This window comes from Lactuca sativa, chromosome 9 (assembly GCF_002870075.4).
Source record: "Lactuca sativa cultivar Salinas chromosome 9, Lsat_Salinas_v11, whole genome shotgun sequence".
In the NCBI taxonomy this organism is placed as follows: domain Eukaryota; kingdom Viridiplantae; phylum Streptophyta; class Magnoliopsida; order Asterales; family Asteraceae; genus Lactuca; species Lactuca sativa.
In genome coordinates, this window is record NC_056631.2 from 159706437 (window position 1) to 159726933 (window position 20497).

The 20497-nt window shown below is 37.2% G+C and overlaps 1 protein-coding gene across 1 annotated transcript; it reads left to right on the forward strand.

Annotated features, from left to right (window-relative positions):
* The first annotated feature begins 7770 nt into the window (after positions 1 to 7770).
* LOC111888161 (putative F-box/LRR-repeat protein At5g02700) lies at positions 7771 to 10293 on the forward strand. Its single transcript, XM_023884290.3, has 2 exons — positions 7771 to 7927; positions 8621 to 10293. Exon 2 carries the CDS (start codon positions 8623 to 8625, stop codon positions 10165 to 10167), a length of 1545 nt encoding a protein of 514 aa, XP_023740058.1. The 5' UTR covers positions 7771 to 7927; positions 8621 to 8622; the 3' UTR covers positions 10168 to 10293.
* Positions 10294 to 20497: the final 10204 nt, after the last annotated feature.

Here is a 20497-nt window from a genome sequence, read left to right on the forward strand (position 1 = left end):
CAAGCCCGAAAATTTCATTTTTGAATTAATAATTTTCAAAACATTTTACCATAACATTGTCAATAAAGCAACACGTTACAAAATCATAATATTGTATCCCAAACCATGACATCAAAATAATGAAAATCAGAGTGCAATCCCAAAAAATCCGATGCGGAATCATGTGTGTGTGATGCGATGCTACACCGCCGGCTCCTTCCCCATTAGACAAAGAGGTACCTGAAACCAAAACAGAAACCATAGGCACAAAGCTTAGTGATTTCCCCCATCATACAACATACCATATAATATCATCAGTATCTTTCAACCGGTAATCATCGTCGGTATCTTTCAGCCGGTAATCATCATCGGTATCTTTCAACCGGTAATCGTCATCGATATCTTTCAACCGGTAACCGTCATCGCTATCTTTCAACCGGTAACTGGGGACTATTCCACCTCTACCACTAGCATACGACATCAAGATACAAACATACAATCAGGCATATCTAGGTACTGACCTACCCTTCGGTCCTAAGGACCATTGTCAGGGAAACTGACCCCTACTATACACATAACATATCATCTCCTAAATATTCCTCTTTGGTGGGTCGACATTGTGGCCTTAGACCCACCCCTACTGGAAGGTAACTCACCTCGTACGAGTAGCTGCTGATAATCTGCACGGGAAACCTCTGTCTGCTGCTGCTATGGAAATTCTCCGGCTATAATCCCCACAAAACACTCAGTCAAAATTTGATATCTACTCTTAGGGTAAAATGACCATTTTACCCCCAACCAAGTCCAAGTCAAAGTCAACTTCCAGTTGAACCGACTCGCCGAGTTGGGCCGTCAACTCATCGAGTCCCTACTCTTTACCCGTCCTTATCCATGACTCGACTCGTCGAGTTTGGCAACGACTCAACGAGTTCCCCTTCTTTTACGAACATCAATAAACCTTCATCCGATTCGTCGAGTTGTATGAACAACTCGTCGAGTTCACCTTCATCTGATGAACAAGTCCTGACCTTGACTCGCCGAGTTGTATGAACAACTCATCGAGTTCATCTTCAAACATAAGAAGATTGCCTTGGACTCGCCGAGTCTGTTCTAGCACTCGTCGAGTCCCATGAACTCCAGGTCTAAAACTAAGTCCAATGCATTGGGTCATTCCTTCTGTCCTGCTACAACCCTTCTAACACCCAACTGAGTTCTTTTGACCCTCAATAGATATGGGACTCAAAGCCTTGGACTCGTCGAGTCCCAAGAACGGACTCGCCGAGTCGATAACGTCCACACCCTAAATCCTCTATTTCTGATGTACAACACTTGTCCAAATGATAGATCCAAGCCCCTAAGCTCGATCTAGCACGTAAAGTTACAAACTTTACGTGCATGCATGGGACTTTTGAGCCAAAAAGGCTCTAAAATGGCTCTTTTGTTGCATGGGGCCTTCCTTGGGTGCAAAAGCAACCCAAATCTGCCTTGTGACTCTTCCCAAGTGCTAAATCCGAAGTCTTGACCCCCAACCATGTTTTCAAATCATGGTTGGTCACCTCATATGGCTTAAAAGCCCTAAATCCTCCCCAAAAAGGGATCTAACAATCAAGAAAGCAAGGTACAAACTTTATTCCTTTCAAAGACTACAATTGATGAACCAAACTCGAATCCTTCAGTCTCCTCTTGATCCTTCTATGCTCTCCTTTCTTCCTTGAGGTCAAAACCCACAAAAATCACTCAAAAGCCTTAGTTCTTGCACCAAAACACTTAGGGTTTGCTATGGAGAGTCTTTGGGAGCAATAGGGACGCGTGTTGGCTGAAAGAGATGATTAAATAGGGTGCAAACCCTCGGATTAGGGTTTTGTCCAGTTAGAGCCTACTCGTCGAGTCTGGCCGCCGACTCGACGAGTCCGTCACTTATGTCCCGTGTCTAAACTCACTCCTACTCGACGAGTTGGGCCTTCAACTCGCCGAGTCACAGGCCAAAAATGCAAAATATAACAAAATAAATTACATACAGGAACCGAGTGCTACAAATATATTAATATGAAATCATATTATTTAATTAGTATTAATCTTAAATTAATTTAGAATTAATTTAGTGATAAAAAAGGTGACTAATTAAATGTGGGGTCTTGTATTTATAGAGTGTGGGCTAACACTCATTTGCAATGAGCTAGGCTTGCATGGGAATCCATGGATAGTCCATGGAGCTTTTGACCCATGGATCCTTGGAATGGAAAAGACATAGGTATCAGGGTTTACAAGGATGTAACCCTAATCCTCCACACTATATAAAGGAGCTTATGGTTCTTGAAATGGCACTAGTATGTGTGTGTGAACAAGTAGTGGCCGATTTCTACATAGCATACTACTCTCTCATAGTTTTTCCAAGTTTGTGGTGTTTTGTGACTTTCATTTGAGGAATCCACATTATTGGTGCTAGGCTCTCAAACTCCAAGGAAACAATCACTACTAAAAGGTATGTAATTCTTGTAGCATTTTATGATTAATGTTCCCCATGCCATGCCAGTTAGGATGTAAGCCTTGGAATTTTATTATTTGCATGTATCTTAGAGAAAACATAGATCCAATGTTTCTAGGGTTGCATGTACACCTTAGGAATGTTAGAATGCTCAAAACCCAACATCAACAATAACATAACTAATGCGCATACAGATAATCACATAACATCACAGGTAGTCCTACATATCTACCTAACTGGCATATCAACTAGCATGCAACACTACTCATACTCTACATACTACCACTGTTGGGATATCATATCCAATGGGTCGGCCTTGGTGCCCTAGACCCCTTAGTATAGTGAGGATAACTCACCTCGCAACTGTCGACTCGAAAGGTAAGCTCAAACTCTCGGATCCGTCACAAACTCCACCACCTATATTCACCATAGAACCATACTTGTAAATTTCCAATTTCCCAAAATGCCCCAGAAGTCCAATAGTCGAACCTTGGTCAAAGTCAAAGTCAACTACCAAGGTCAACAGTCCATGTTGACCTGAACTTGTTGAGTACAACTAGCCACTCGCCGAGTTCCTTGCATAACCCGTCAACTCGCCGAGTCACTTGAGTGACTCGTCGAGTTCCTAATGTTTGTGGCCATGAACTCCTTGACCAACTCGTCGAGTTTCCTTAGCAACTCGCCCAGTTCATGCGTGTCAAAAGATTGGGAAAACCCTAACTGATTCGCCGAGTCACTTTACCGACTCGCCGAGTTTACGAAAATCTTCATCAGACTCGCTAAGTTGACCATGCAACTCGCCGAGTCCCTTCAAACCTTCATCCAAACAGATACTTTTTAAGCCATGCAAAGGCTCCATATTGTAGATCCAACTTCCCAAGGCATGCTTACCACTTAAAGTTGCAAACTTTACGTGCATGCAAAGCTCTAAAGCCTTAAAATGAAAAAACTAAGCTTGCAAGGAAGTCTTGCACTTGAGGGGAGGTTCATACTTGCCAAAGCTAACAACTTTATGGACTTAGAGGCCAAAGAGAGCTCAGATCTAAAGTTGCAACTTCAGATCTTAGCTCAAACATAAGAAAGGCTTCCTAAAAACCCACCCAAAAAGATCTAGGAAGAAATGAGCCAAGGTAACAGCTTTATACCTTCAAAAGTGTATCCACTGAATTAGATCTCTGTTTCCCATGAGTTCCTTGCTTTTAATCACTTGTTCCCCAAGCGTTTCTCACCAAAATCCTTTTTCAAAGCCTAAATACATCCAAGAAGCATACACACATGATTTAGGGTTTTGGAATGTCAAGAGGATGTAAGGGGAGGCTGGGGAGGCCAATGGTCCTTTAAATAAGGTGAAAACCCCGAAAATTACGGTTTCATCCTCCATCTCCTACTCATCGAGTCCCATCTTGGACTCGGCGAGTAAGTCACTTAAACACGTGGACCAACCCGCTGCTACTCGACGAGTCAGGGCAACCAACTCGTCGAGTAAACCTTGAAATCAAGGAAATCTTATAACAAAATCAATACTTGAGAATCGGGGCATTACACTCGGCCCACATGCGCGCGTACACACACACACACACACATATATATATATATATATATATATATATATATATATATATATATATATATATATATAATCTAACAAGTTTAAGAACTTGACACATCACTAATACTCAATGGTAATCCATGCTTAATATACAACATGTATCAATGCATGGTGTAATAGCCTTCAAGTATTAACCAAGCTAAAATCTCTCTTCTCTCTTCTTATCCTTGGCCGAGAGCACCCTTAATCATCCTCACTTCACCCATTTTTCACCCACTAAATCCTCTCTAAACTCCCAAGAAGTCTCTCAATTTTCCTCCTAAAAATCGTGAATTGGTGTGTGCTTTTAAGGGGTTCTTCAATAAAGATTCATCCTTTTGAACTCCATAAGTTTGAAGATCTCTTCAAGAAGCTTGCTAGGCCAAAAACTCCTTATACCTTCTTCAAAAATCGAATCCATCAACGAAAGTGAGTTCATACCCCTTGCTTTCGGTTTTTACTATGTTTTGGGGAGGATACAAGTTCCTATGTGTTAGATCTATGTATTTGTGCATGTTTATGTGTGTTTTCTATGCTATATGTTGTGATTATGTGATGAAACTTCATAAATCTCAAAAGCTCTACCAAAACTTGGTGAAAGCCTTTTTGACAAGGCACGGTTTTATGGGCTAACGTTGTCAGTTTTCACAAGATTGAGCCTTATTTAGTGATTCACGGTTTCATGGGTCTAAAATGAAATTTTTGGATTTTATTTGGCTAAAATGTCATTTTTATCAAACATAGGCCGAAAATGTAAATTTCCTTAAATTTGGGCCGAAAATGTCATTTCCAATAATTTTGGGTCGGAAATGTTATTTCTATCAAAAGTGGGCTGAAAATGACATTTTATTCAAAATGAGTCCTTAAAAGTAAACTTTCGGCCTTAATGGGCCTTAAGTGTCATTTTTACCAAAATTGGGCCTAAACTGTAAATTCTCGGCTTAACGGGCCGAAAGTGTCATTTTTACTAAAAATGGACATTTTATATCATTTTGATATATATTTGAGTTAAAGCAAGCAAAATAACTACAACCGGGCTAATTATGTCATTTTCACTTTTATTGGACCTTGTTTACCCATTTCATGTTTAGTGAGCCTTAGTGGTCCCTTTACATGCTTATTGGGCATGGAATATACATTTTATGTTTAGTGGGTCTTAGTGGTCATTTTACATGCTTATTAGGCCTGGAATATAGATTTCATGTTTAGTGGGCCTTAGTGGTCCTTTTACATACTTATTGGTCTGGAATATACATTTCATGTTTAGTGGATCTTAGTTGTCCTTTTACATGCTTATTGGGCCTGGAATATACATTTCATGTTTAGTGGTCCTTTTACATGCTTATTGGGCCTTGTTTACACCTTTATACTCATTGGGCCTTGTGGTCTCAATACATACACGAAAACATTATTTACTGCGTTAAATGATGTGATACAATATTCGCGTAAATTTAGTTAAGGTTCTTGTGAGACGCGTTTTCATCGGTACCTACCTAGTGTACGACATTAAGTCATGTAGTTATAACCAGAGTCTCCTGGAGGGAGAGTGAGAGTTTGTGTATAGATCTATATGGGGTTGTCACCCCACACCTTTAGCTGTTCGCTACAGCTAGACTAGGCCAGTCTAGGGTGACAAACGTCTTACCTTAAACATGTCGACGCCTGAAAAAAGTCTAGACAGACAGATCAATCATATCAAGCATGGTTATAATGACTTACATAGAAGTTAACTTCACTGTAAATTTACGGAATACATATTCATTTTTGGTGATACAAAGTCATACATACGTTGTTACTCGGTCTTAGGGTTTTAAGACCACAACACTTTTACAATCAGAAAATATCGGATTTTTCTGGGAAATCATACAATTATACAGAACCTTCTACTTACAACAGAAAATATAGGATTTTCTGGAATACTCTCTTTATATATTTTCAAAACAGTAACACACATGCAATAATACAAGATTTGATACATAGACTTTCAAACCATTTTTACAGAAAATATCGGATTTTCTGGTATTTACAAAACGTTTATACAAATATGCTTATGAACTCACCAACATTATATATGTTGATGTTTTCAAAATAACTTGTATTCTTAGAGAATCGCTAAGCAAGTTGATCATCAAAAAACTAGTGGATTTTGTCGTATTTTGTTATCATCATACATTGAATATTTTGGCATGTAATATATGATACAACACTTGATGTAAACAATGACGGTTGTTATATTGTGTGTGATGATGATGATGTTTTGTTTCAATTATATACATTGTGATGATATTACAAGATGAAGTTTCAAACCAAAAAAACCCAGATGCATTCATTATTAGTGAAGAACACATCACAAATACATACACACACAAAAGACTTGGAAGGAATTCAAACTCATATCGAATATAATTTCTGGACTAGTCTCTCAAGCGTCATCGATTGGTGTGGAGAGTTTATGCCTAGCGAAGAAGATGGCATGCCATAAGCATTATGATGGGATCCAATACAATATTTTTCTTCCTAAAACTAGATTCATAACAAAAAAAAAAACCACACACACACAAAAAGTGGATCTAGGAGATGAAGATTAAGGGTTACAGATCTTCATTTTGCTCAACTCAGGCCTTTAATCGAGAAACTCTAAAGATATGGCGGCTTTTGTAATTTACCTACATGGCGGTTTGGGTGAGGGTTGGTGTCGCATCAAGTGGTGGTGGCAACAGGCTTAGTGGCGACACAAATGGAACGATAAGGTGGATGTTGTGGCGATTTTTGCGATTTTCCGACGAGGTGGATGGGTTTCATGGCTAACACTTTCCCGGAAGGAGAGGAGAGATGTCAGTTGTGGTTGGTCAAAGGCTAGGTGCAGTAGAGGCAGAGTTAGAAGACAGGTGGGTGGTGGCTGATGGTAAAAGATGATCACGACAGCTGGTGTTTGTCTTCGGGGTGGGGGTGGGGGGGGGGGGGGGGTAACAACGAGATAAAGAAGGATGGTGAAGAATGGTAGTATAATAGGGGTAAGAGAGAGAGAGAGAGAGAGAGAGAGAGAGAGAGAGAGAGAGAGAGAGAGAGAGAGAGTTATTAAGTATTAAAAATAAAAAACTAAAAATCAAATGGCATTTTAGTCTTTTTAGTTTTCTGAAGGACAAAAACTTCAAACAAACTAGCTCTAAATGACCATAAAATAAAAAAAAAATTAAAGTTTAGACTAAACCTCATAAAAATACTAACGCCTTGATCCCGAGGTTTTTTTTTTTTTTTTTTTTTTTTTTTTTTTTTTTTTTGTAAATTCATTAAAGGAAATGGAAGGAAAATTTTGACGGAAAGAAAGGGAGGTGAAGAAAAATATTCATTATTCCGTGTTCTCGAGTTCGAAGGAAATGAAAGGAAAATTTTAAGTTTTATTTTCTTTTTCCTCGTAACTCGGGAACATAAAACTTAAAATTTTCTTTTCTCTCACTCTCTTTCCAAATCCGCCCATTTGGGAGGAAAATTTGGAAGAAAAATACGACTCAAAAGTCTTTCCCCTCCCCTCACTTTCCTTCCATTGAGGAAACTCTTTAACACGATTTTTCTTCGACACCCCTCACTTTCCCACCGTATCCTCTCAAATATCTCCTTAGCTGGAACTCGGAACAACTAGTAAATTAATTTTTTATTCTTAAAATAGAACCAAAAGTGCAGAACATGTATACCCGAAGGACCAACAATGTAATTTACTCATAGAAATTCTGACCCCCGATTAAAAAACCGAAGAACACAATTTACAACTGGAATTCAATAGGAGGAATATAAAACAAAACATGAACCCTAGTTGAAGTAGAGTGGTTGACGAACCGCCTTGCAGCTGCGGCTTGTTTCTCGATTTTTGTTATCAGGTAAATCCTCCGATTTGTTTTGCATCTTGTTGTGTGCTGTTTGGTGCGTGTCAATTGTCGTTATGAAAATCAAATCGGAGGCATAAATTACAGAGACAAAACTTGAAATTACAAGATTGGATTTTTCTTATAAGAATGGAATTATTGGTATCAGTGATTGTGTTTCGTGTCTTTGCTTTGTTTGTATCGATGCCAGAGAAATTTTGAAACTTTATGTGGTTTTGAAGAGACTTAAAGGCTTTGGTAAACTACAACGACTAAACTTGAAATTAAAAGATCGTTTTTTTAAAAAAAAAAAAAAAGAATGGGATCTTGGTATCAATCAATGCAATATGCATTGCGTGTCTTGTATTAAAATTTGAAACTTTATGTGGTTTTGGAAAGCCTTTGGCACACTACAGCGACTAAACTTGAAATTCCGAGATCGGGCTTTTTCTTATAAGAATGGAATTGTGTTATGAATCACTGTATTGTGTGTTGTCTGTATCGACACTTAATATTTTGGAGAGTTTCAAAAGCATATGGCTGAGAATGATTTTTAGAAAACACGGTTGGAAGCTGTAGCAGAGTGGTATTTGTTGCATATATAGCAAACTGGAATCTGTCTATCAGTTATATATGGATTGATGAGTAAATTTTGGTTTGATTTTGATGATTTCATAAGATCCTTATCCTTGTGCTATGTGTTTGAAGGGATGAGAGGAGAAGTAGAAGATGTTGTGGAGTTGATGCATCGTATACAAGCACGGTTGGCGGTAAAAGAAGCGGCCCGCACGAGCGTGTTGTCCAAGTCATGGCTACATGCTTGGTCTACCATCCCTACCCTCAGGTTCTATGTTGGAAGAGGAAAGAGCATGAAGTTGGTGGATGTGGACCACACTCTGATAAGGTATCTCCGTGACAACATACCAATCGAAAGCTTTGAGCTTAAGATGGACATGCGGAACCAGGAGTCGGCTTCTCATGCTGAAAAATGGATAGGATTCGTGGCAACCAAAACTAGTCTCAAGGAGTTTTCCCTCTCAGTTTACCTAAACGGTGCCTCCTCTTTTACGTTGCCAGATGAGTTACTCTTGGGTGAGAATCTAACTAAGATAAGAGTTGGAGCTTCATGGGGGACCGATATTTCTGTTAGGATGACGACTAGCCGTCATCCTGTGATCAAGTGTGGGTCCCTACGAGAACTGCACTTGGCTGGTGTGCACATAAGTGAAGAGGCACTCAATGACATACTGTCGTCCTGTAGCTCGCTTGAGAAGATAAAGCTTTCAAATATAGATTTTGATTTCAAGACCATCAAGGTTATAAACCTTCCTCGTCTTTACGAATTAAGCATAACTTTGGATGCTGCTTTGGAAATCAGTAATGTCCCAAATCTTGCCGTGTTTAGCTACGATCTACTTCGTTCAGGACAACTTCCATTCAATGCAAACCTCCATTCAATGTCGTTAAGCAACGTGACACAGTTAATGTTAGGTGGTGTGGTTCGGGATAACGTGTGTTTGGACATGATCAAGTCAAGATTTCCTTTTCTCGAGAGTTTGACCCTTGATATGAAGTCTTGGATGTTGGGAAGCTTCCATTTCACATGCGCTTCAATCAAGATATTGTCCTTGACGTCACACAAAAAGCTTTTCGACGTACAAGTTTGTGCTCCAAAATTACTTTTGTTCTCATTCTCTGGCGACAGCATATTGCCTAATCTCCTGTTTCCAGTCTCGTCTCTCAGGCAAATCAAACTCTCACTCTCACTCGACCTTCCTCTTGATGCTTCATTTTTTCTTAAGCTGAGGGAAGCCCTCATGTTATCACGCAAATGCGACCTTTGTATAAGTATAACCAACAACTCTAATAGTATGCCATTGGACACCGACATCGACGAACTAAGAAGAAGGCTCCTGTTTCCTCCTGCTATGAATGTGCAAGAACTCGAGTTTGAAACAGATGAAGATGAATGCCTGTGGGAACGATCCCCATTTTTTGATGCGTTCTTTGAGATTTGCCATCCCAAGCATATATATGCACGCCCAGACAGGCACTACAGACACAACAATCACTTTTGCAGGCTCATGCTCAGGGAGGTCTTGGAGAAGAAAAAGACCACTGCTATTTGGCCTCATCGCCTGCAACATGTTCTAATAAGACCACCTCCTCATAAAAAATGGAGAACCCTAACAAATTCCCAGAGAACCTTACTACAAGCCTTGACTCCTGTTGACTTCAAACTAAAGTGGCGTTGATCATCATCTCTTGTTTCGGTTATTTGTTTTACTATTTCTTGTCTTTATTTATCCTGTTTGTTTAACACATACTTATGATGTTATACTTGTTTGCATAGGATACAACAACCAACCTTTTTATTTTTAGCTAAACATTTTACACCCTATTCATACGCCAACCTTCATGCGTCATCCTTGCAAAAATCTCTACTCAAAACATATTTACTTTTTATTTTATATAACATCATCTTAACTGATATTATATTCTGATAATATATTTACTATAACTTCCAACTAAAGCTCACAACCATTCAGGATTTGAATTTAACTCTACCTTGTTTAATGCATTCGTGGTCTTTCTGGTGAATGTTTGCCTACACCAATAACTTACTATTATGGTGGAGAGAATGGTCTTCCATCCACGAGCTTCTCTCTCCATCATCCTATAACCATCGAAAGGCCTTGAGCTCTCTCTTTAAATGATGATGATGTCACTACATTTGTTGACATGACAAGCCTAGTCAACATCCCACGTTAACAAAATCTGACACATTAGTTTCGAGGTTTGGCAATCGGCTGATGCGTTTAAACTAACATAGCATGTGACAAAAATGTCATCACTTCCTCTATCAAACTCCAAAACACTTTTTTTTGTTTAAAAATATATTTTTTTCAGACCAACAAACATATTTTTTGTACAGGGGACAACTTCTGCAAATAGTAATAACTTTTTCTACAAAACTTCAATCCGCTGTCTATTATTTTCATTGAAAACTATACTCATGAGCTTTCCATGTATGCTATGATATTAGGATGAGATATAAAATCAGAAAACCAAATCGGAACCGAACCGATATAATCGGAAAATGCTTAAACGGTCCGGGTGGGTCTAAAAATTAGCCTTATCCAGGTTCCGGGTATTCGGGGTACGGGTCCAACGGTATGGGTATTCTGGGTTTTAGCCAATGTTTTAAACCCGGGTCGACCCGACCGGTTCAACCGGTTGGACCGTGATCCGGGGTAGAAGGCGAGTCAATTGAGAATGATTTTTTGTAAAAATACGAACTGGATCGAACCGGTCGGGTTTCCCTTAAACCGCGGTCGAACTGTTTGTGTTAAGCCGGTTAACCGGATTGACTCGTTTTAATAGGGCTTGGATACAAATATGGACTGGATCGAACCGTTTGTGTCGAACCGGCTTCTCAATCACAAGGTGACCATGTTGATCATGAAGTTGATAGTGAATTTCAATTACTAAGTGACCGCGAGATCGATGCTTATAATACTCCAAATTTTCAAGATCCATGATTTGGTTTGGTTGTGGCGCGTTTGGATTCATCTAAAACTATGTTTTGTTTTGTTATTTATACTCTACGTGGTTGTTTATTGTGTTTAGATTGATCTATAACATGTTTTGATATGTTTTTCAATGTTTAAACTTTGTGGACATCAAATTATTGGTTTTATATGTCTATACATTATACAGAAAAGTAAATAGATATGAAAATAGAAAAAGACCATAAACCGGGTTGACCCGGCGATTCGACCGGTTGAACCGGTCATCACACCGGGTCACCTAAAAACCCGGGTTCTAAAACATTGGTTTTAGCACCGTATTTGAAAAAAAAAAAAAAACTGGAATCGAGTTTAATGGACATGAACCGGTTTATTGGGCTTGAACCGGAATTTGAATTGGTATAAAAAAAAGACACATACTGCAATATTGGAAAACATAAAAGGAAGCATGTGTGGTTCTCTATGCAAAATGAAAAATTCATTGGATGGTTTAAAACATAGAAAATAAATGGATGTAGTCTCTTGAATATGTGTAAAGGAAATTGCTAATGTCAAAGAATTTATCTTTTGCTTTTATGTTCATGTTTTCAAAGTTCAAAGTTCAAGGTCAAGAATGCATATCAAGTTTGTACATCAAACTTAAAAGATAAATAAGTTTGCTTGAATATAGAGTATTAAAATAGGAAAGTGAAAAATAAGTAGTTCTGAAGTCCTATAATCCTACAAAAAGACAAGTTAGTATGGTTGTTTTCATATCTTTAATTACAAAGAAGCATTGACATACAAATAACCAATGACGTACAAGCCTACAAAAAGTGGTTGCTTCATATGTTTAATTGCAAAAAAGCACCTCATAAATATATCATGACTATTTTTATCCATGTTTTATGAAAGAAGTAAATGATGCAGATAGAGTTGGGAGTTAAGTGAAACCTTAAGAATATAAAACTGTTAAGAATGAGAGGTAGGTCGACTTTTTTTTTTTTTTTTTCTTGTTAATAAAAAAATTGGGACATATTGATTTTACCATGTTTTATAGTATACAATTTACAAACTGTTTAACAACTATCATAATTTGATTAAAAGCTCATGTTTCACACTTCACTTCATCATATTTCATTTTTCCTCGTCTGCTTGTTGTCTTTAAATTGCTATATGTATACTAGTCTGTATACTTCACAATCTACTTCACAATCTGATTGATTTTTTTTAAGGATTTATTGAAGCATTTTTTTGTCTTGATAATCACTGCAATTGGCTCATTTCTTTGCCTTTGATTATGTTGATATCTTGGGACCAATTGCAAGGAAGCACGTCAATAATGTAGGTTTCTTATTTTCAATCCCGTTAATCAATAAAGCTTGCTAAAGATTAACTTTTGCTGATTATGAAACTCAAAAAAACATTCCAATTCGATTAAAGATTCGATTTTTCTACTCATTAGACTCACTTGCAAGGAAGCACGTCAATGACGAATCAATCTTATTATTTGTATAACAATACTTTTTTAGGGAATGTTTTCGTTTTTCCGGGTCCATCCGGGTCTAAACCCTGTAGCCGGTTCCAATTATCTATTTTCGGTTTCAACCGGTTTCATATCCACCGGTTCCCCTATACCGGTCTGGTTTCCGGGTCTTAAAATCCTTTAATTTTGGTTTTCGGGTTTCCCGGGTCCGGGTCAATCGGTCCGAGTTTGGACCCACTTTCATCCCTATATGATATACGATTTTTTTGACTTATGGATTAGTCCAAACATCCCGTTCAAGTTTGACCAATTTGTTTTCCAGACCATTGAACATTTTTTTTGTATACATGTGACTTCCTCTACAAAACTTCAAAAGACTTGACGTTTTCGTTAAACCTTCACATCCAAAGCATTCCAAGAATATAAGATACATGATTTTTTTTTTTTTTAAATTATGGATCATTCTAGATTTCCTGTTCAAGGTGGTCCTAAAAATCGTTTATGATACCACTAGACTTTTTTTGTACACCGGACAACCTGTGGAAAAAATGTCATAACTTCTACTACAAAACTCCAAAAGACATGCTATTTTTTCCATTGGAAACTACACATCTAAAAATTTCTAAGCATATGATATACACGGTTTTTTTTTTTTACTTATGGATTGCTCTAGACTTCCCATTGAAGTTGGTCCAAAAATAGATTGGACAACCCGTGACAAAAATGTTATGTCTGTCACTATAAAACTCCAAAAGAGTTGTTTTTTATTGGAAACTACACATCTAGAGCACTAATACACAAGTATTTTTGACTTATGGATTGCCCATACCTCTCGTTGAAGTTGGTCCAAAATATTGGTTTAGACCATTGAACTTTTTTTTTTTGTGTACTAGACATCCTGTGAGAAGAAACGTCATAACACTCTACAAAACATCAAAGAACCAGACGTTTTTTCATTGGAAACTACACATCAAAAGTTTTCCAAACATATAATATACACATTTTTTTGACTTTTTGGATCATTCCATACTTCCTGTTGAAGTTGGTCTAAAAATGGTTTTTGAGACACCAAACATTTTTTTTGTACAGTCGACAGCGCGTGACAAAATTTTTATAACTTTCTTTACAAAACTCCAAAAGAGTTTTTATTTATCATTGGAAACTATACATCTAGAGCTTTCAAAAGATATAAGATACATGCTTTTCTTTTCTTTCTTTTTTTAAATCGTTTTAGACTTCCCGTTGAAGTTGGTCTAAATATATTTTTTCAAACCATCGAATATTATTTTGTACATTGGACAGTCTATGACAAAAATGTCATAATGTCCTATACAAAACTCCAAAATGCATGTTTTTTCATTGGAGACAACATATACATAGTTTTCCAAGCATATAAGATAAATTATAAGATCGTTCCAAACTTCCCATTCAAGTTGGTCCAAAAATATTTTTTAAGACCATTGAACATTTTTTTTATATTAGGAAACCTATGGGAAAAAATGTTAAAGGTAAAAAATCTTCAAAATATGAATAAAATTTTCAATAATTTATAAACTGTGAATAAAAATTAACTGTATTTTGAATTTAATTCATTTACGTATATTTACAAATTGCAGGATTGGAGATTGAATCAACAGAAAAATACCAATACATGAATATGTCACTGATTGTTTTGGAAAACATGGAGGAAGGAGATATACATAAGGAGAAAATTGATGCAAAAACCTACGAAGAAAAGAAAACAAATGGTTCATCTTAATTATGCAAAAAAAAAAAAAGTTGTAGGATCGTTCAGATTCTAAAAGATAGAATTCATGTTTCTAGCAGAGAATCAAATGAACACAAGCAAGTAAATATGATCTGGTTTTCGATTAAAGAATAAGAAGTTCAATAAAAAAATGGTAGTAAGAACCTCGCAAAGATATTTTCTCTATCTAACTAACATCCCTTATATAGGTTCACTACTCAAGGAGTCGGTTAGGAATTCAACCAGGTATGTGTGACAATTGGTCAAATTAGGTAAATATCCATTGGTTAAACCACCTCGAACCCACTTGTAATAGGACCTAATGTACAATGTTCCATATAATGAAGACAAATATAGTTTTTCATACTTAGAATTGCATACGAAATACTCTATTTGTTATCTGAAAATATGAATCGTAGTTGAACAAAACACTATTAACAACAAATAAGTATTAATTAATGCATTAAAAATGAGATTTATGTGTTAATCATACTTATGAGGATCTAATCCTCTAGATATATATAGCGCATATTAGCATGATTCCATGGATATAAAGAATTTTGAAAACGGAGATCGTATGCAACAAATCTGCCCTTTTTAAGAAAACAAATTGATAATATAACTGATTTTTCCGGAGACGAATACCGTATTGATTCATTAGGATAGTTGCACATTTTTTTAATTGTTTTCGAGAATGTTTTTAAATTCAGACTATGTCATAATATTTGATTTCACTTTTGAAATATTTTTGACGCGAAGTTAAGTCACTTTCGCGAAAACTGTCAGACTGAAAATTTATAAAAATAATTAAATCGAAACTTTGAACGTATTTTTAACCTAGTATCGTCTATCGGTTAGACAGTTTGATCAATATTTGGAATCAACATGTTCCGGACATTTGACAGCCATGTTTGAAAAAATTACATGGAAATATTTTTAGTCGAGATTGACATGCGGTTCGAAGAGACGCCACATGTCACCACCCAAATGGTGACCCATGGAACCATGAGAACTAAACAAGTGTCAGACATAGAGAGGATCAAGAGATTTTCCCTCTCCTATAAAATCCTCTCATCTATCCCCTCTCCTCACCCCATTTCTCTACTCTCGCTCTCTCTCTCTCTCTCTCTCTGTGTGTGTGTGTGTGTGTGTGTGTCTCTCTCTCTCTCTCTCTCTATGTGCATAATTATGTAGGCCGGACCATCGAGAAACACCACCTCTGACACCGTAACACCACCTCTGACACCGTAACACCACCTTGAGCCACCCCTACTTCCGCCTTGCTGCTTCAATAAAGGCTAGTTGCTTCCGATGTGCAAAAGTCGATGAAGGAGTTCATTGGAAGCCTATGTGTTGTCACGAAAAACACCCGATCTCAACAACGGTAACTCCACACACTTCAAAAGTGATTTCTATGGCCCCTTTTAAATGTTTTATATTTTCATGGGAGAATACATGCATAACTCCTTATTATGTTTATATAAACATCAGAAACATCAACATCAAAAACATCAGGTTGATGGTTTATATAATGTTATATTTTTGTTATATGTTTCAGGATGTTAAAATGGACGTTTTAAAACCAAATATATATGTTTTGAACCACATGAACTTAATATCATATTTTGGGTTTTAGTTAACTACACATATGAATTTAATATAATTACAAACGTTAATTTTTTTTTTTTTATGATTTTATAACTATATTTGTTGCTAGTTGTCGTCTCCTTATAAAACGAGCCAAAAATGAAAATCATACACTATTTGAACTTGTACATTTATTTGGAATTGTTGTTTTTTTGGAACAAAAACGATTCAATGGAAGCCTACTCACAATTATTGGTTTTACAATCTGTAAAACCAAAATACAACCGCTATGCTACCCAAATATCGTTAGAAAATGAAAATATAGTTTTAGTCGAAGAATGAACAATAAAACTAGTAAACTATACAAGTTCAAGTTTAGGACACACAATCACACTTGTGGAACGGTTTAGTCTAGAAACTCTATCAATCAAAGTTTTGGACACTAAACCGCACACTTTTAGAATTGTTCAAATTGGGATTTCTATATGAGTTTATCTTCATCAACTGAGCACAAAAACTTAGTAAAGCCCTTTATGATATAACCGTTAATCTCAAAGGAGCGATGGGCGTTTTGTTTTGATCTATACGGGTTGAAATCCCCACTTGTGGTTGCTAGCTACAACCCTTTCTCGCGGGACAAATCAGGCGATAACTTCCATTCTTGAGCTTGTTCACAATGTTGATGAAGCGTTGATGTGATATTCTCGGCACGCCACTTATATTGCCCTACAAATGTTGAATCTCGTCAAATAGCTTAGTTATAGACTCATCATAGCCCCCAGAGTCCAATCTAAAAGCACTCATACGATTTTAAATAAGACTGTATGTAGCCCAATCATGAACTAGAACGATAGATAAGTGTTAGTATATTATATAAGTAGAATAATTACTTATATAGTTATACGAAGAGTAAATTACACCAATGGTCCCTATGGTTTAGGGTAATTTTTGCGTTTGGTCCCTAACTTATTTTTTTTTAACTCAGAAGGTCCATACTGTTTGTTTTTGTTACGCGATTGGTCCATGTTTTACCTAAAAAGAGTATTTTGCCCTAGATTTTTTAATTTATTTAAATAAACACACTCCCAACCCCACCCCATCACCTTACCTTACCTATCCCACCATTTTCCCTATTTAAATGATAGTCTTTTTAGGTAAGACAGAGACCAAGTGCGTAGCAAAAACAAATAGTACGAACCAAGCGTGTAACAAAGACAAAGAGTAGGGACCTTCCGAGTTAAAAAATAAGTTAGGGACCAAATGTGCAAATTACCCTAAACCATATGGACCATTCGTGTAATTTACTCTTATTGAATTTCAATTGTTATTAAAAAACTTGTTCATTTTTATACCAATAAATAATAAACAATAAACATGGACACTTGTGTGGGGTTACAAACTTGAAAATTACTTAAGTCAGGCAGGCATAACTTATACAATGCGCGCACACACACACACACTTGTATTGAGTTACAAGTACAGATCCACATGCCTATTTGTAAGGTAAGTACTTATTTTCCTCAGATCTTATACTTGTTAGTTAGAAAAGTACACTTTTATATAAACTGGAGTCACAATTATATAAACTTACTTTTGGTTATAAAAGTACACTGTGTTAAAAACCTGTGGAACCCACCAGCAATTTTTCTTGACTTATCTTTAAAACACATGTATTCTTAGGAACCTAGAGGTAGAAGCACACACACATGGAACACTTGTTATCATTCATATTTCCTTGCTTTTTTGGTACCTACCTATTTGTTATGGCAGTTGTGTTATATTGTATTTATATTATGTCGAACATTTAATCCCCGATGTACTTTGAATCACCAACGATGTAAACACCACTTATTGTATTATAGTTATGTATTTTTCTTATGTTGTTATTTTTGTGTTGTTTAATTGTATACTCAATAAGCTTTGATCCATGTTTACATTACGCACCTCGACGTTTCCGCCGTTGGTCGGGGGTGTGACACTATGCTAAGAATTACAGTACGAACTGTCATCTACCATCACAACATATCTGAAACACATTTGATGTCATTCTTGAAATTCATCTTTCACATCTCAGATTTCATAAGAATCCCACTTAACGTTCCAAACTTGTAGCAATGTTCATCTTGCAAAAACTCCATGCAGTTCTTCACAACTATGTTCTCATGAGTTTTATAAACAACTCCCCAAGGCTTTCTCTAAATAGAACTATCTCTCATATGTTCAATATTATCTGGCTAATTACAGGGCCTAACAATTGTATTTTTCTACAACAAACTAGCCACTTCAACGTCCATTTTACAAAACTCCAAATAGTAAAAAACCTTATCATCATTTTCAATTATAGGAGCTGAGTTGCATGCTTGACCGGTCTTTTAAAAAAATACTGAACACAAGAACCATGTGGATTCATCAAAGGTGAATAAGAATTATTCATTATTGCTTCCTCGCAATGCTTTGAATTTGTAATTCACAAATCCATTTTTAACCTCCACGACTTCACATTCTTGAATAACATAAATGTTATTTAAACTCTACATTTAATTTTGAGGCCTAGATATGAAACATAAAACTAGAAAAGCTTCTTATTCAAAGTAATATTTCCAAGGAAACACCAACAATGTTTGGAAAGCATCTGAACATGAAAGCCTTCGCAGTCATGGGGAATCCAATTGGAAGTCACTCTTGTTCTCCAAAAAAAAAAAGAAGACCTTGAATTAAGACATTATTTCTCAACATTCTTGATGGATTCATTCAGAATTCTGTTAACAATCCATTCATGCCATAATGCCTTCAAAGTTGCATCAACAACCTCTTTCTTTATTTTCTTCGCCTCTTGTTGATCCAATTAAATGTGAATTTGTTTCAACTTTTCAAGCTCTTCATCTCTCTTTTCTTGAGATTCTACATCGCTAGGATCAAATTCTGATTGAGATACATTCTTTATAGTACCACATCATGAAGCAAAATTTTGGAAAGACATTCAGGTCGATGAGCGCCTGAACTATGTGGAGAGGCCTGTGGCTATTTTGGAAAAAAGAGGAAGATTCTTTGGAACAAGGAAATACCTTTGGTAAAGGTACAGTGGGAACATCGGAGGGGATCTGAGTGGACATGGGAGCCGGAGGCGGAAATGCGCGAGCATTACCCGACATTGTTTATTCCAGCGGACTTCGAGGGAGAAGTCTAGTTCAAGTGGGGGAGAGTTGTAACACCCTGATTCTCAGGTATTGCTTAAATAAGATTTATTGGGTTAAGCTCTACTCGACGAATTGGTTGACCTACTCGTCGAGTAGTAGCGGGATGGGATCGCGTGTTAAGTGACCTACACGACGAGTCCATATTGGGACTCGGCGAGTAGGAGCTGGCAGATGAAACCCTAAATCTCGGGTTTTGCACCCCTATTTAAAGGGACCTTAGCCTCCCTTGGGCCTTTTTACAGTTCTAGAGAGTCCTGAGAGCCTTATACGTGTGTGTGTGTGCCATTGTGTGGGTGTTTGAAGCTTGGAAAGAGAATCTTGGAGGAAGAAAGCTAGGAGTGCAAAGGAATTGAGGCAAGGAAGGTGTGGGAAGCAGGATTTACCTCAGCTAGCATCCTTTGGAGGTATCAAAGTGCCATCCTTACTTCCCTTTTTCATTTTGTTGAGTTTCTAGGGCTTTTTATGGATTTTGAAGTTGATAAGGTGAGCTATGGGCTAGGTCTGAAGTTGTAACTTCAAATCTGGACCCACCTTGGATTCTAGAAGCATAAAGTTACAGTTTTGGTTGTGATCGAGGTCCCTCTTGAGCATGAAGCCCCATTAAGAGCTTAGATTTGGCATTTAGAGCCTTTAAAGCCATGCATGCATGCAAAGTTTGCAACTTTACGTGATAAGCATGCCCTAGAAGCTTGGATCTGTGATTTGGAGCTGCTGCATGGCTTAAAATAGGTCTGTATGGAAAAAGGACTGAATGGACCTGGCGAGTCGCAAGGTTGACTTAGCGAGTCACTTGAAGATGGCCGTGAACTCGACGAGTTGGATGAACAACTCGGCGAGTCCGATGAAGATTTCCATAAGACTTGACGAGTTGAAGAACAACTCGACGAGTCAGATGAGTTTTAACCAGGATATGTTTGTGTGTATATCCTTCGATTTGCAAGGAGGAAACACGACGGGTAGCCTTAAGGTTTGATCGAGAATCGAAGGAACTCAATGAGTCACCCGGATGACTTGGCGAGTTGGAATGTGCTTCAAGGGACTCGGCGAGTAGCCGAGGGT

Excerpts from the sequence above, each read along its gene's own strand:
- LOC111888161 (XM_023884290.3), top strand. The coding sequence starts at position 8,623 with ATGAGAGGAGAAGTAGAAGATGTTGTGGAGTTGATGCATCGTATACAA.